Raw genomic sequence first — 16,340 nt, forward strand, 5'->3', positions numbered from 1 at the left:
AGGATTTGTGACATGTGCATATAAAATCCAGGCCTATATATTACATAGCATAACATAAACAGAAAATTCTCATCTCAGGGCTCCCATTCCAGGATCCAGGGATCCCTGGTTCAGTTTACATCAAGGGCAAACACCATCTAGAATTCATCTCAACACCTTTTTACATGTCAAAATATAGGTTGGTAATGAATATCAGGTAAGTTAATCAGTGTTTGTCAATTATAGAACAGGCTGATCTAAAGGGGTGTAAAGGACTACGAAGTCCTATGTTGTGAAAACTAAGAGGAACATGGGTTGTAGAGGCATGCAGCAGAATTTTTTTTTTTCTATTGAGATCATAGAGTAAAAGGAATCCAAGGAGGGACATATAATTATTGACAGTACCATGAAACATCAGAGAACTATAATCTGGATTTCAGACAAGGATGAGTTGACATATTGTATTAGGACACATGGATGACATGTGTCCATGATGAAAAGGTTATAATCTTCTAAAAGAGAATTGATATGGTGTCAGATAATGGTTAAGCAGTATCTACACAGTAACTTCAAGGTGTTTTGTCAGTTGTGGAGGCACAGCACCTACTTATATCAATAGTTCCAGTAAAGCCATTAGCCAACTGTGTCCTTTTAAAAACATCCAATTGTAGAGATGAAAAAACACAGCCTTCTAGATATCAAATGGCTTCTCAGCAGCATATCACAAATCCTGCTTTTTGAATAATTTTCACTTTTCAAGCCTGATGGGAATAAGAAATGTTGTAACCGAGAAGTGCCCTAGATAGAACTGTATGAAATTCCTTCTAAGCTTCTCAAAATCTGGTTTCCTGGTATAGAGGATGTTATTTAGAGAAATGTTATTTCTTCTCCATTTTATTTTATTTATTTTTTTTCTTCTCCATTTTAAAGAGAGAACTTAGAGAAGATGTCCCAGAAGGACCTTTTGACTTGAGAAACTACTTCAAATCCTTCCTTCATGTTAAGGGAAGTCTTCAGTAACAGAGCTATGCCAACCCAGGTTCCTCATTGGGGAAAATGCTTGTAGACTACAAGGTGCAAGAAAGCACAACACGGAGCTCAGAATCTGAGTATGACTCAGGGAAGAAAAAAACTAAATTGCTGATAATCACCTAAAAGGTAACTCAAGCTTGTCACTTGGGAAATTGGAAAAAAATGGAACAGTGGGATTTTATTTTCCACATAGACAAGAGATTAACCAAGAAAAATAACTTTTTAAATGTCAACACCCAGAGAATATTGGATGCAGAGAAGCAGTTACAACCAAGTTGTGGTGTAATCTAACTGTAGCTATTAAAATGTTACATGTGCAGATCTCTTCACACAGCATTCCCTTTTCTGGGAGTCTGTCTTCGGCAGGAGACTAGGTTATGTTACCAGCTGAATCGTGTCATCTCCCCAAAACTCATATATTTATGTAGTAAATGCCTAGTGCCACGGACTGTGACTCTATTTAAATATATGGTTTTAAAAGACATGATTAATGTTAATTCAGCTAATTGATGTAAAGTCTAACTTTTTCTCCATATAAAAAGCATCAATAAAGACAGAGAGAACCATAGGAAAATGGCATGCAAATATAGAGACAGAAGATAGCAATCTACCTGTCAAAGAGTGTTGTTCATCAAAGGAACTTATTCCAGCAAGCACCTTGATATACAGACTCTGGAAATAGCACAAATAAATATCTGTTTAACCCCATCCGTGGTGCTGTCATGACAGCCCAATGATACTGATCCAGCCCAACAGGACACACATACACTCTCCCTGCAGCTTGACTGAATGAAGGTTCAATTGAATTGCATCACATTCTACATGCATTGAAAGGCTGAACTGCTACAAGAAATAATATTTCTAACTTGCATATTATAAAGGCATGTGAGAACACACTCCTTACCTGGTGTGACTATACAGACTCGTTTTGTGGTTTGGCACAATCATGAAAAAGTTGTAAACTACTTTTACCTCATTTGTTTGTGTAAACCTCACTCCTCTTTATGTCATAATTTCCTGGTGGTAAAGGTGTTCGTTTTTAAGTAATGTAAAATAACTAGAAGTACAATGGAACTGGTGGGTACATGGGCTACCTGGGACAGGTAGCTAAAACAAAAACAGTAGTAAGAGAAAAGAAATACTCAGTCCCAAGTAAACATTGAACATGATGTGGAATTTTTTTTCTGTTATTTCTACATGTAATCTGGAGATTTACACCTATTAGGTTGCGGGGGGCGGGGTAATATAGTCTAGATGTTTTTAGGGATGTGAATGTAGGTAGTTCAAGTGGTAGATTCCTGGGATAGGCTTTAGGGGAGTCCCCATAGTTGTGTAATTGTCCTGGACCTATCTTGGTTATTTTCAGTTCCTGTCTGTGGAGACCCTTCTCCAGAAACCTCATCTATCCTTAGACCAGAGATATCATTTATTGGTTATGTGGTGCACTTGTTCATTCCCCAAGGAGGAATGAACAAGTAGCTCCATGATGATCTGCCTGAAACTCTGCAAAGAGACTTACATGTAAGACAGTAATTCGTGTTGACCACCCAGCTGACTCCACAGGGGATACTCCCTTTGAAAATTTTTTATACCCAGATCAGGTATATATAAACATAAGAATATGCTTCCATACAGTCATGATACTGGGTCAAAAAATAAGGTCTAGGATAAATATTTGAGTAGAAAAACTTGTATCCAATACTTAAATATCCACCCTACCAGCCATGTCTAGAACATAAAAGTTCTGCCAGTTTAAACAAGGGATAACCTCCTCCTGTCATTGTAGGACCCCTGCAATTCCTGCCCCCAAACACAGAAGGGGAATGTCAAAAGACTTCTCAGATGTGATCACAGATGAGGACTTACCTCATCCGTCTTCCCTGGGTTGCCCTCTTTAACCTGTGGGTAGCTCTCAATATGAGGCCATAGTGTCTGTTGTGAGCACTGAGTCAACATCTGGGCTTTCTGTGCCTAGGACCTTAGAAGGTTTTTATATATTTATTTGTTTATTTATTTATTTATTTAGCTTTTAATTTTTTACAGACTGCATTTTGATTCATTGTACACAAATGGGGTACATAATTTTGTTTCTATGGTTGTACATAATGCAAATTCATGCCATTCATGTAATCATACATGTACATAGGGCAATGATGTTTTTCTCATTCCACCATTGTTCATACCCCCTCCCTCTCATTTTCTTCTACATATTCTAAAGTTCCCCCATTATTCTCTCATTTCCCACCCCCACCCCCATTATATATCATCCTCCACTTATCAGGGAAAACATTCGGCCTTTGGTTTTTTGGGCTTGGCTTATTTAACTTAGCATGATATTCTCCAATTCCATCCATTTATTTGCAAATGCCATAATACTATTCTTCTTTATGGCTGAATAGTATTCCATTGTGTATATATATACACCAGTGTTTCTTTATCCATTCGTCTGTTTTGAGAAATCAAGAATTAATCTTGCTCCCTTGCACATCTCTCTTCAAAACATGAACTGAATAAGGGACTGTCTCTAGAATATGTGTCCCTGGTTACCAGAGGTCTATATTCTGTTGGATTCTAGTACTAAGAAATTGGTTACCTGGGACTCTTCCTATTATAAGACTTCCCCAAAGTGCTGACTTGACATCTTATCTATGCAAAATTATATTTTAAAAAGTCATTTCAGTTCCTTGGGGAGTTATCAATACACAGCTGCCCACTTTGGGGGAGGCTAACAGCAGACCAGACAGGTGCCCTGGAAAAGACTCAGACCTGGTTGGCAACATTAGAACCTGATTTTCCTCCAACTGAATTTAATCTGTATCTTGGACCCACACTCTGACTAGAGGCAAAAACAGCCATCATCACAGAAGTGATGGTCAGAAAGTGCAGACCCTTTCAAAACCAAACTTACTGGTGGGCCATTTTTTCAAAGAAGTACCTGTGGTGGCCACATGATGGCAGACTTACACAAGCCAAGGCCAACTTGGGTGCTCTCCAGGGTTTTTGGTGCTCCCCTGCCTTCTTAAAAAACCATAGAGGCCTTGCCCAGGTGTGCATCCTTAATTGTAGCCACTCTATGTTTTACAAGTGAAAAAAGACAGCATCATAAACTATTCATCCCTGCCTGCTTGTCTTTATGCATAGAGTTGATCTGTTTCAAAAGGGAGTTGTATGTGTCCTGCCTTGCACCCAAAATTTCAGTGGTGCAAAAAGTCACATAATACAGAGAAGACTTATTGTTAAGAGGAACTCAAGGGTCTCTCTCTTTAAGGAAAGAAATATTTGATTTTCCAAGAGTTTACATACATCAAGTGCTTAGTGTAAGCCAAAAGTACTTTGAATTAAGCCTTATTATTGTTTGCAGTACACAGACTTGAAGATTGAGACTCAGAGAGGTTAAGTATCATACACCTAGCAAGTGACAATGTTTGTGTGGCTTTAGAATCTGTAATCTTAACTACAGTGTTCCATTGCCTATTAAGATAGAGAGTATGCTAATAGACATTCCAGAAAATGCTTCATGCTTGTATTTCTGATAAAAAACAATAAAGTCATTTGATAGTCAAAATAAAATATTTGATTTTTTTTGTGAGTCTAAGAAAGTCAATTCTGGATTTTCCTCATGTTGTAAACAACTCCATAGACTTGCCAATAAATAAATACATAAAGTCTCTCACTAATCCTCTAAAATGCACACTACTTCTCTTTCTCATATTTAAATGTGAGAGGTCTTGAGACTCCCTGCTGCCTGGATCCTTTCACCTGTGGATCAGTGCAGTTGGGGGTGGGATGTTTTCTGCTCCTCTGTATAGCACCCTGGAACCTCTACCTTTCTCTCAGTCTCTAACACCTTTGGCAACCTCCATTGGGGGAGAGATTCAGAAAACACTGGAATGTACTTAAAGACATTTAATCATTAGGCTTTGATTCCAACAATTTGGTTCCATGTTCCTTTTCAGTATTTTTGACTTTTACTTCTCAGTAACAGCACCCAAGGTATTTTGGAGACAAGTTTTGGTCTATTTATGAAATGGGACCATTTCTGTTGATGGATTGACTGGGAAGCGTAGTTGTGCTGAATCTGTTCAGGTGGAAAGCAGTGTCATTATATTTAAGACTGAATAAGAGCTTGTAGAGCAGTTGTAACATGACTGATCCAGCCAGACTTTTCCTCTTGAATATTTAGTTTCCTCCTAGTTTTTAGTTATTATGAAATAACCAGTATAATATAAAGATCTTACCCAAAACTTTAAAGCCAACAGTGAGGATAGATGAAGGATTTTTGGTTGGGGGAGGATTTCTGATTTCTTGTTTATCCACAAGACCAGTCTTCCTTGGAATTCTGTTTCCTTGGAACAAGCTATGCCCCTGAAAGATTTTGTCTCTTTGTGTCTTTCACCCCCTCCTCAGCTCTCAGTGTCCCTTCCTGGTCATCCACAACCAGCACTGGGAAAGAAGCCAGAGGTGACCAGACAGAAGCTCAGTTGTGGGACAGCGCTGAGCAGCAGAGAGCAGGAGATTTCAACTGTGAGAGAAAAGGGTTGAGGTCATAGCCTGCCTCACAGGCAGTGACTCTATTTTGCTTCCTGAGAAAAATAAAATTTAGTCTATGTGCAACATATGATTTTAAGCAGTCGCATTGAGCCTTCCCCAACCACAGGATGGAAAGCCTCAGAGTCTCAGAGATGAGGGCAGGGTAGAGTGGGGTTGTTTAGATATTTTCAGGTGACCCATGCTTCTGATTTCTATTTCTATGGGATCACTAGAATCTAACAAGTCAGGTGATTCATGCCCCAGGTGAGAAAAAAGTTATTGTGACTACATGGCCATACTACAGAGAAGAGATTATTCTACAGTGAGAGGTTTGCATTCTCTGTCCTTGGATGCAGGAGCTCAATGTAATTTGGGGTGGAAATATTCTCAGTTGAATAAAAGATAAATGTTTGCCAGGAGTCAGGGGACACCAATTCAGTACAACTCTCACCCAGCAGCTTGTGCAAGTTGGTGAGACAAGGACTTTCAGAGCTAGCTTTCTTCTTTGTACAGTGAGTAGATCCCCCCGACCCCTGAGATGCTCTCAAAAGTTCTTTTTGCTTTTGTAGTTGGTGGCTTCTCTGTCTTCCCATGGAGATTGGCCTCTGGCAGAAATTTGAGCAGCAACTGGACAGAAGGACAGTGGACAAACATGGTACTGTGCTCAGCTTAGTGCTGCAAAGCTTCCTGGGGATTCTGTGCAAACCTGGTCTCTTCTTCAAAGAGCACTTAACCAGTAATAATCAAAGAACGGTAAATTGGGAGTTATAATATGACACAATGGTCAGGCAAGAAAGTGCTGGAAGACACCATGAACCCTGAATAAGATAATGTCTACAAGGGTATGTGGTCAGAAACTAAGGATGCTGTGGCCAGAATCAGAAGCCTTAAGGTGAGGTTTGTGGACTTGACCACATTTGGAGTAGAGCATCCTGGTCTCCTGATTGAGAAGAGCTGGGACTTCCCTCACTTACTCTTAGGGTGCAAGGAAGATTGCAGTTATGTCTGGAAAACTGCATGTGGCAGAGGAGGACAGGGGTCCTTTGTGTTCTGGTGTGACTCAGTAGCTCTAAGTCTCCAAAGTTCATCTGAAGACCCTGCCTGAGACGTGGGATGATTTTGAATGATGTATAGATGACCAGTATTTGATTTAGTAGTTCCATGGGATTTTGAAGATGATTTTATTTAAGGCAATTGGTACTCATTTTGATTGACAATTGCCATAAACATTTGGGGTTTTAAATACAGTTTTGTAAATATAACGAGCAAGTTTACTTAGGAAAAATAAGTAAAAACAATAACAATAAAAGTGGCAAAATTATAAAAGTGACATGAATATAAATATGTATGGAAACCTATAAAAGACATGATCAGGCAGGAAGCCTCACAAACCCAGCAATAAAGTGACCAGTGCAAGGTCTCTGTGTGGTGCTGTCAGGAAGTCTTCATCCTACCTGCTTTCCCTCTTCTTACCTCTACATCTCTCATAATTCTCTTCTATGTGCAGGAGACTAGCAGTGAGCCTGGAGACCAAGATTGATTCAAAACACCCCTTTGGAGACTGAATTTGGCTTCATATTCTGGTTCTACCACATTCAAGGCCAGTGAACTTGGGCAGGAAGTTTAACTCCCCATGAGCCCTGGTCTCCTCTTCCTTGAAGTGGGGATGTTCTTGGACAGTGCCATGAGGTGACATGGACAGTGGTTTCCCAGCTCTATGGTGTAGACAGCTGTTCCCTTGCAGATCAGAGGGGAGTGTGTGTAAAGGGTGTATCCATTTCCTCTTCTTCCATAAGTTGCTGCTGATTTTTCCTGGCATCCTCCTTTGCATTTCACCCCATTTGGGGTGAATGGGGCATGTGACCAGGCCTAAGAAGCCAGAGCACAGAAACCCCCTGAACAAGTTGACTTGAGCTAGTCCAGACAGATTAAGAGGCCCACAAATTACTGGTAGGAAGTAATGGAAAGCTTACTGCCATTTTGCAGCTACAGGGGACGCAAAAAATAGAATGGGAACTGAAAAGACAGTGGATTACTGAAACCAGTTGTGCCTGCTGTCAGAACTACCCCCAGGGTTTTTACTTGTAATAGAAAACGACCCCCTTTTCCTGTTAGTTTAAATTGGTTTTCTGTCATTTGAAACTAAGAGTATTTACTGACTTATTTTTGTTCTCAATTCCCTTTCTTTTGGGGTTTGAGAGTCAAGAGAATGGTAACAGGGAACAACAGAAGATTAAGTCTCCAAAAAAATTAAATAACTCAATTAATAAATGGACAAATGAGGTAAGCAGATATTTCTCAAAAGAAGAAATACAAATGGCCAAAAAATATATGAAAAAGTGTTCAACATCATTACCAATTAGGGAAATGCAAATCAAAACTACACTGAGATTTCATCTCACACCAGTCAGAATGGCAATCATCAAAAATACAAATAAATGTTGGAGCTGATGTGGAGAAAATGAACACTTTTGCTGGTGGAAATTTACATTAGTACAAGTACTATGGAAATAAGTATGGAGGCTCTTCAAAAGACTAGGAATGAAAAATCAGTAGAAGAAAGGGACCAATGGGTGGGCATTGGGAAGAGAGGAGGCAAGTACTGGGGAGTGATATTGGCCAAATTATATTGTTATATTGTTTGCATGTGTGAATATGTAACAACTTTCAGCATTATGTATAACTATAATGCACCAACAAAACATGTAGGGGAAAAAAGGCTAAGTCCATGCAAGCCTTGAGAATTACCTAATTCTGCTCATGTGTTGAGGCATGGCTTTTGAGAGTCCTAGATACTTTCTTCTGCCTTCATTGGCCCCCTCCTATGACGGGTCTGGCCGTACCACCTCTGGCCTCTAACAACAAGAAGTCGCCCAACTCTCTTTTATTTATTTACTTATTTATTTTTTAAATTTATTTTTATTGTAAACAAATGTGATACATGTGTCTCTGTACATGGAGTAATAGCATACCATTTGCGTAATCATACATTTACATAGGGTAATGATGTTTGATTCATTCTGTTATTTTTCTATGAAAAGGTTTAACGTTACATATTGCTATTTGGCTGGTATGAATTGAATATAATCTAGGACAGATTGTATTTATTTTTCTTTGAATTTCAGATTAAAATATTTCCTTGGGAGGTAGGCACTGTACCTATTGTTACTAATGGATAAATCAACTCTGAAAGTTCTTGCTTTATTTCCATATAATAGATTCATGTTTTACATTAGGCATACATTTGTAACAAATGTACATTTCTTTCTAGTTACAGGAAAATTATTTTTCATTACATCTACAATACATATTAAGAACCACATCAACTGAGGTGCATTCTTGAGTGACTATAACAAGTATAGCCATGCTGTGGATTCCAGTTGCTGGGGTGTCAGAGCAAAAATCAATTCTGATTGGCCAATCAGAATTGCAGTTTGGTTAGGCTAAATAGAATGAAAGGGAGAACCTCAGATCACTTCTCAGTTTTGATTGACTAAATGCACAGTGGTCTTCTTGGACCAAGCTTCCACCAGAGCCCCATGTGCTGGAGCCTACAGGCTGGACATGATCCTTTTATAAAATCATGCTGGTTTTACAGCACAGAGACTTCCCATTTGTGATGTAAATCTCTATCATGAAATGTCTCACATGAAAATTTTTGTGTAAAGGAGGTCGAAATGGAAATTTACATCTATCTTGTGAAGACATCTAAAACCTGGGCTGGCAGACTGTGCTGATGACCATTCTGACCTCATTTGCTATTTGGATGCTGCAGTGAGGACCAACGGTCTTTGCTGCTCAGGAACTTGGTCCAAATTTATCTCCTGGTGTACCCACACACTAGAGTGTGAGGAAGAGAAAGACAGTCCTGGTGTTAACCTCTATCTTACAATGTTTCCCTTTGGCTTTTCCTGAAAGAATTGGAATCTGAGGCCCCAGAAATCTTGAGAGTGTAGCTGGAACAAGATCAGTGCAGATAATGAGAAATTTGAAAAGTTTAGTGATACAGGGAGGTGATTTCTGGGAAATTGATGAAGAGCAAAGATTCCCCATCCTTCATTCCCAGTTCTTGTGATCAAGTGGGAAAGATTTCAGACATGTTGCTTATAGTAACAGGCAGGAGTTTATTTAAGGGATAAGACAAGAGAAAGGGAAAACTTTCAAGGTAGTGAGTTTCAGAGAGTGGGTCCTCTCTGAGTGGAGAGAAAGAGTGTGCTTCTTCTGCATTCCAATTTCATTGAGAATTCCTGAGATGTTCCCAGAGCATTCTGCCCAGGTCCTCCTCTTGTCCTTTGACTGACAGCTGGATGATTTCAGACTGTCAAGCTCCCACTGCCACAATAATTATAGGTCAATTTGGCCCATGCTGACCAGTTCTCATTGGATTCTTAACCAGAAATTCTTACAGATTTTATGATTAGAAGAAAATATCTTAATCTCCCTGGGTTTCAGGATCTGGTCTCTGAAAAGTGTCACAAGAATCTCCACTTTCATGGTAACTTGGGTTGCTCTTAACATTATTGCAGTTCTGTTTTCTCTGCAGATAGCAGGTAGTTTGTTGAAGAATGGGACATAGCCTGTCCACATAGGCCAGGCAGGGATGCAGATAATTTGATACTTGGAATATAAAGCATGTCAGTGTCACCACAGTGGGCCCCCTCTACAGAATTATTGCTTTAAACTCATGTTTCCATCATTCACATCTCTCTGTCCCGTATTATTTAGTAAGATGCAGTCCAACCTAAGTCACACCATTAGTCCACTCTAAAAAGTGGACCCCAGACCAACATTAATTTCACCAGAGAACTTGATAGAAATGCAGATTCTCAGGCCTCACCCAAAACTACACTATCAGACTCAGGGTTGTTCATGAATTCTAATTTTCATGATCCTTCCAAGTGCAAACTTGGAGATGACCACTTATGCCCAGTTTTGGTCTCTCATCCAAGAACACAATATTTTTCACCACTTTGTAAAAAGCTTTTTTTGATGGCCTCACTGACACCCCAAGCAGACAGTCATCCCAGATTGGCCAGTTACAACCCAGGTAGACAGACACTGAGATCCAAGGGGCTTGGCACCCGGTTCCCTAGGGCCCAGGAGACCAGGAAATTCTGTTGCACTATCCCCTTTAAGACCCTCAATCACCCCCAAGCCTAATAGTCAAAACCCTGTAAACATTTTGACCTTTAGTTCTCTTTCAGAGAAGGAAGTATTAGTCAATCTGTTGTTTAAGAAATTCTGAAAGCCAAGTCTCTGAGATGTGACCACCATTGGGAGGACAATCTTTTTCTTATATGAAAGATCCTGGGGTGTGATGCGCAGATTCCTGCTGTTGCTTCTCATGACCACTAGAAGGCACAGATGCACTTTCCTGCTGGCACCGATGAGCTCTCTGCAGCCCGCCTCCTGGCCTCTCTGGCTCATTTGTCAGAGTCCCTGAAGTGTAGTGTTCTGAAGCTAATTTCACTGTGGTGTCCAGGATGTGATATGCAGCCAGGGGCATTGAATAGGTGGAGCAATGGCCATGATACTATAGCGGGAAAGTCCTTAAGAATTTTACAGATCCTCATTCCCATGCAGGGCAGGACCATTTTCCTACAGTCCTGAGTCCGGAGGGGCTGGCAAAGATCTGATCACAGGCCCTAATACCAATCAGGAAGAGAAGAGCTCATAACAGGCTATTTTCTTCTTCCAGAAAGTCTGATCTGATTATAAAGACACCAGAAAAGGAAAAAGAAAAAGACCTGTCATTTGTACTTTAAAGTGTTCACTGTGAAGGTAAATGAGGAGGTGAGAAGAGAACTAGCATTTGAATATTGGGTTCAAGTCAGGCTCTACTCCTAACTATTGAGGGCTTTTGTCTGCCCCTGTGCCTTCTCTGTGACCCAAGTTTGCAGCCATGACACAAGAGACTGTGTGCAACAGGAACCGTATTTGCACAGTTTCTCTTTCCCAACTGCAGCAGCCACACCCTCTGGCAACAATTCCTTTTCCCCAGCATTAAGATGGGTAGAGCTTTGTGCACCCTCATGATCCAGGATCAGGGATGGAAGTTATTTCTCTGATTCTTTTGGGAAGTTTGGCACTTTTGGCATTGTTGCAAGATTAAATTGGATATGTTTTAATATGGTATGGTAAGACTCAGAAACAGATTTGACAGGCACACACCACTACCACTACACCATTTTTAGTTTCCTAAAAATGGTTGCACAGGGCCATGTGAGAAGCACAAGGTTTGGTCAGCAGGAGTGTGTGGAAGGTGATAGAGAACATGGGAATAAGACTTTATTGTATTTGTGCAGGAAGGAAAGAAGAGGCAGCATACACAGGTTTGGGATTAGTATATCTCAATAAATTCAGTGGGCTCTTGGGGGCAAGGGTCCTTCCTAATTCTTTGGTACATGGACCTCATATGATTAGGGCAGGCAGATAATGGCCTAGGAGGGTGGAAGCCCAAAAGGGAGGGGATTGATGGTGTGGGAACTGTATCAGTTAGTTTGGGTAAGGTGAACATCCTGGGAAGATAGTGAACTATTCTAGGAATTGCTATCCCTAGGAGGGCATGCAGTGGGTACAGTGGTACATTTCTGTAATACAAGTGACTCAAGGGATTGAGGCAGAAGGATTGCAAATTTGAAGACAGCATAGGCATTTAGTGAGACCCTGTCTTAAAGTGAAACTTGAAATGGACTAGGGATCTTGTTGAGTTGTAGATCAGTTGTAGAATGCTCCTGGTTTCAATCTCACCCCAGAACATACACGCACACACACACACACACACACACACACACAAATATATACCTTAGGAGGGCATGCCCTTAAGGTTTACTAAAGCTCCAATATCAGAGAAACAGAGTACCAATAGTAAAAGCCATGGTTAACACAACCACTTTCCATGCCCAGAAAGTAAGAAAAGTATAACTGCAGGTGCTTGAAGCAAGTTTGTTCTCTAGACCGTCCAGGCCAGGGCCTGTTTTCATGGTATTCTGGGTTGCATGCTTCATGGATAGTGAACAGAAATCTTGGGGACTGCAGAGCAGTAGGATTCTTTGTTTTAATGTAGCATCATTCAGTTAGAAAGAAAACTGGGCCAGCAGAACAGAGATTCCTGTCAACACTTTGTCCTTTGATTCTCAAACTGTCGTGAGGAGAGGTCTGCTTAGAGTGGGCTCAGGATGTCTGGGACAAGGAGAGATTTCTCAGGTAGAGCAAAAAGTGCAGTAGACTGACTTTTTGTGACATTGTGTCTCACTGATGCTTATATTCTCTCTGATGACTACTTGGAAGGGGAAGTGAAGCACATCACAGATCACTCAGGAATGTATGTGATCAGAAGTCATATGCCAGTTTCTTGCAACTGTCATGAGACCTGCCCAGACCACCAACTCCAGCATGGGACAGTGGATTCTGGTGGACTTTTATGTTAGTTTGTGTGTGCATGTGTGTTTGTGTTTGTATGCATTTGTGCAAGATTAATGACTCATTGTGCATGATTGGGATAGAGAAGGAGGAGTCTACTTCCTCACTTAAGGTTACTGCTTAAGAGGAATCTTGCCTGATATTGAAAAGGAGGGCCATCTGGCTCAACATCAACAACTGGAGTTGAACTGGAAAAATTTTGGATAGGATGGTGAAATTCCTTGGCACAAAGGCTGTAGCACAAAAATCAGGCCTACATTAGTAATCTCCATGCTTCAAGGCTTGAAGTTGCCCCTGAGAATGTGCTGTATGTAACTCAAAGTCCTGAAATGGACTTCACATTTGCTATATAAGTCATTGTTCCTTTGCCTGGAAGACACTATAATGTGCACAATAATCTTCCAAATTCATCCTCTTTCTGTACTGAGTGAAGTCAGGAATCTTCTCTAAATTGATGCAAAATTGAAAAGTTTCTCAAGACTTCACTTGATCAATATGATAGTGTTCTTCAGATTGGCCCTCTTCCAGCTGCTCTCTTTCAGATTCCTTGGGCGCTGGCCAGATATAGTCCACTGTGTGCTGAAACTCAAGGGCCCTAAGCAGCTTTCTCAGTAAGCTGTTTGATGCCACATTTTAAAGGAAAGCTATGCAAGCTGACCCTACAGTCAGCTGGGATTATGTCCTATTTCTTGTGGGCCTTCAGGGCCCCTGCTGGTTCTGACCAGGCAGGGTGAATAGGTTCTCATTCATTTCTGATTTTACCTCCTTCTGTTCTCTGGCCTTTCATGGAAGCTGAGTCCATATGGCCTAAGGCTGTTCTGTTGACCACATTTCCATACTCTGTGTCTTGTGGCTCAACTTATCAAGATTTCCACCGGTTCCACCAGACCTCAGAAAGGTTAATCTTATGTCTGGGATGTGGGTTTTGCCCTTTTGAACCTAGCTACAGCAAGGGCCACAACTATTCCCTGTCTCTGCTTGGACAACAGAGGGGACAGTTGCTCTAGGACATGCCTCCTGTAGACTGGGATGGCATTTGACATTTTTATGACCCTGAATGTTCAGTCCATGAATTTGCATGGTATAGGACTCAGTTCAACAGAGAAACGAACGCCTCTTTCTCTTAAGGAATGCAGTGTTGACTTGCTTTTCTATGTCCCCACAGCCCCCCACAACATGCTTTATGTGACACAGGAACTTAGTAAATTTGCAGACTGATTCACTGGGGAAAAATGGTCTAATTGTGGCTCCTGGGATGGTCCAATAAGCCCCATTATTTTTGTCTGCAATCAATTTTCATGGAATGAGACTTTAGGCTTTATTCCTGAAAGTGCTTTTAACAGATGGCTATATAATTTTATTGTCTTTGTTCCTCCATCAAAACAAGCCTCCTGAACCCTTCCAAACTCATTCTGTGAATCTGGTATCGCTTTGATACCAAAGGCAAAGAAAGACACATCAAGAAAGGAAAACTTCAGAGCAATGTCCCTCATAAACATACATGCAAAAATCCTAAATAAAATACTGGCAAATCACATAAAATATATTCAAAAGATAGTGAACCATGATTAAGTGGTATTCATCTCATGGATGCAAGGTTGGTTCAACATATGGAAATCAATAAATATCACTCATCATATCAATAGGCTTAAAGACCAGAATCACTGATTTTTCAATAGATGCAGAAAAAGCATTTGACAATATTCAGCGTCCATTCAGGTTCAAAACGCTAGAAAAACTAAGGATCATGGGAACATAACTCAACACTGTAAAATCTATATATGCTAAACTTAAGGACAACATCAGTCTAAATGGAGAAAAATTGAAAGCATTCCCTCTAAAAACTGGAATAAGATAGGGATGCCCTTTATCATTACTTCCATTCAACATTTTCCTTGAAATTCTTGCAATTATACAGAAGAAAGAAATTAAAAGAAAACAAACAGGAAAAGATGAGCTCAAACAATTCCTATTTGCCAATGACGTGTTTCTATATCTAGAAGACCAAAAAGACTACACCGGAAAACTTCTAGAACTCATAACTGAATTCAGTAAAGTAGAAAAATATAAAATTAACACACATAAATCAATTGTATTCCTATACTTTTTTTTTTTTTTTGCTTTAAATCATGAAAGAAAATGAAGAAATTTATTGAATGTTTTTTAGGGAGTAAAGAGGAAGGGTTAACACTCAAAAAGATTTGAATATTCTCCCCTTCCTGGCTCCCCAAAGGTCCACTACATACAGTTGTCCCCCAGTTTCATCATGCCACAATACAAGTTTGCATTTAATGGTGTGAATCTACATCGTGCACAACCATAGAAACGAACATGATGTACCCCATCATGTTTATTTCATCAAAAAGATTGAATCCTCAGCCAGGGCACACACCTGTAATCCCCGCACCTTGGGAGGCTGAGGCAGATAGGTTGCCAGATGCAGGCCAGGCTCAGCAACGTAGGGAGATCCTGTGCCAAAGTCAAAAGGGCTGGGGATGGGCTCAGTGGTAAAGCGCCTCTGGATGTGCTCTCCTGTACCGAAAAAGGGGGGAAAAAAAAGGAAAAAAAGCTTTTACCTTTCCCCTTGCCCCTCACCACCCCACTTCTCTCACCCCTGGTCTCTATGACTTGGTTTGCTCTGGGCCATATTAAATCAAGACTAGGTTTGACCATTGGCCTTTTGAATCAAACATGTTGTGCTCTTTCACTTCACATTTTGATAATATTTTCACACTGATTTAAAAAGAAAGTTAATTTCGACAATACCTTGAGGAGGCCCAAGAGAGACTTCTCTTCAGATTGAGAAGCCTTAATCGGAGTGCCTTTGTCCACTGTTCCTCTGTGTTCAGATGAGTCCTAACAGAATAGCATTCCCCGCTGCCTGCGGGGCCCTCCATCCGGCCTTCCTTCACGAGGATCCTGTAGGGCAGGCAGAGATCCCCCTCCTGCTTCTCAGCCTCTTCCTCGAACTGCTGCAGGCAGTCAAGGAACGCCATGATCGCTCGGTCAAATGTATTGTTCCAGAAAACATTCTCGCTCCCGTCAGAGAAGAGCGGCAGCTCTGCACCGTCACCTGTTAAAGACTTCAAATAGGAATGGTTTCCACAGGCAACGAGTTGATACTCCTATACATTATTGATGAATTGACTGAAAGAGAAAGTTAAGAAAAGTTATTCACTTCAACAGAGCTTCAAGAAAAAAATAAAATATTTGGGAACCACTCTAACAAAAGAGATGGAATATCTCTACAATGAACTCTACAGAACACTAAAGAAAGAAATTGCCTATCCCATGTTCTTGGATAGGCAGAATTAATATTGTCAAACTGGCTATACTACCAAAAACACTATACAGATAAAAAGCAATTCATATTTAAA

At 40.5% G+C, this 16,340-nt stretch overlaps 1 protein-coding gene across 1 annotated transcript in view; it reads right to left on the bottom strand.

Annotated features, from left to right (window-relative positions):
• The window catches only part of LOC124971130 (uncharacterized), a 29,940-nt gene extending 13,981 nt beyond the window's left edge, over positions 1-15,959 (bottom strand). Inside the window, 2 exon segments of the mRNA XM_047534921.1 lie at positions 15,371-15,495; positions 15,752-15,959. Coding sequence (XP_047390877.1) covers positions 15,371-15,495; positions 15,752-15,959 — 333 coding nt within the window.
• Positions 15,960-16,340: the final 381 nt, after the last annotated feature.

The sequence above is a fragment of the Sciurus carolinensis genome, chromosome 19 (assembly GCF_902686445.1).
Source record: "Sciurus carolinensis chromosome 19, mSciCar1.2, whole genome shotgun sequence".
Taxonomy (NCBI): Eukaryota; Metazoa; Chordata; class Mammalia; order Rodentia; family Sciuridae; genus Sciurus; species Sciurus carolinensis.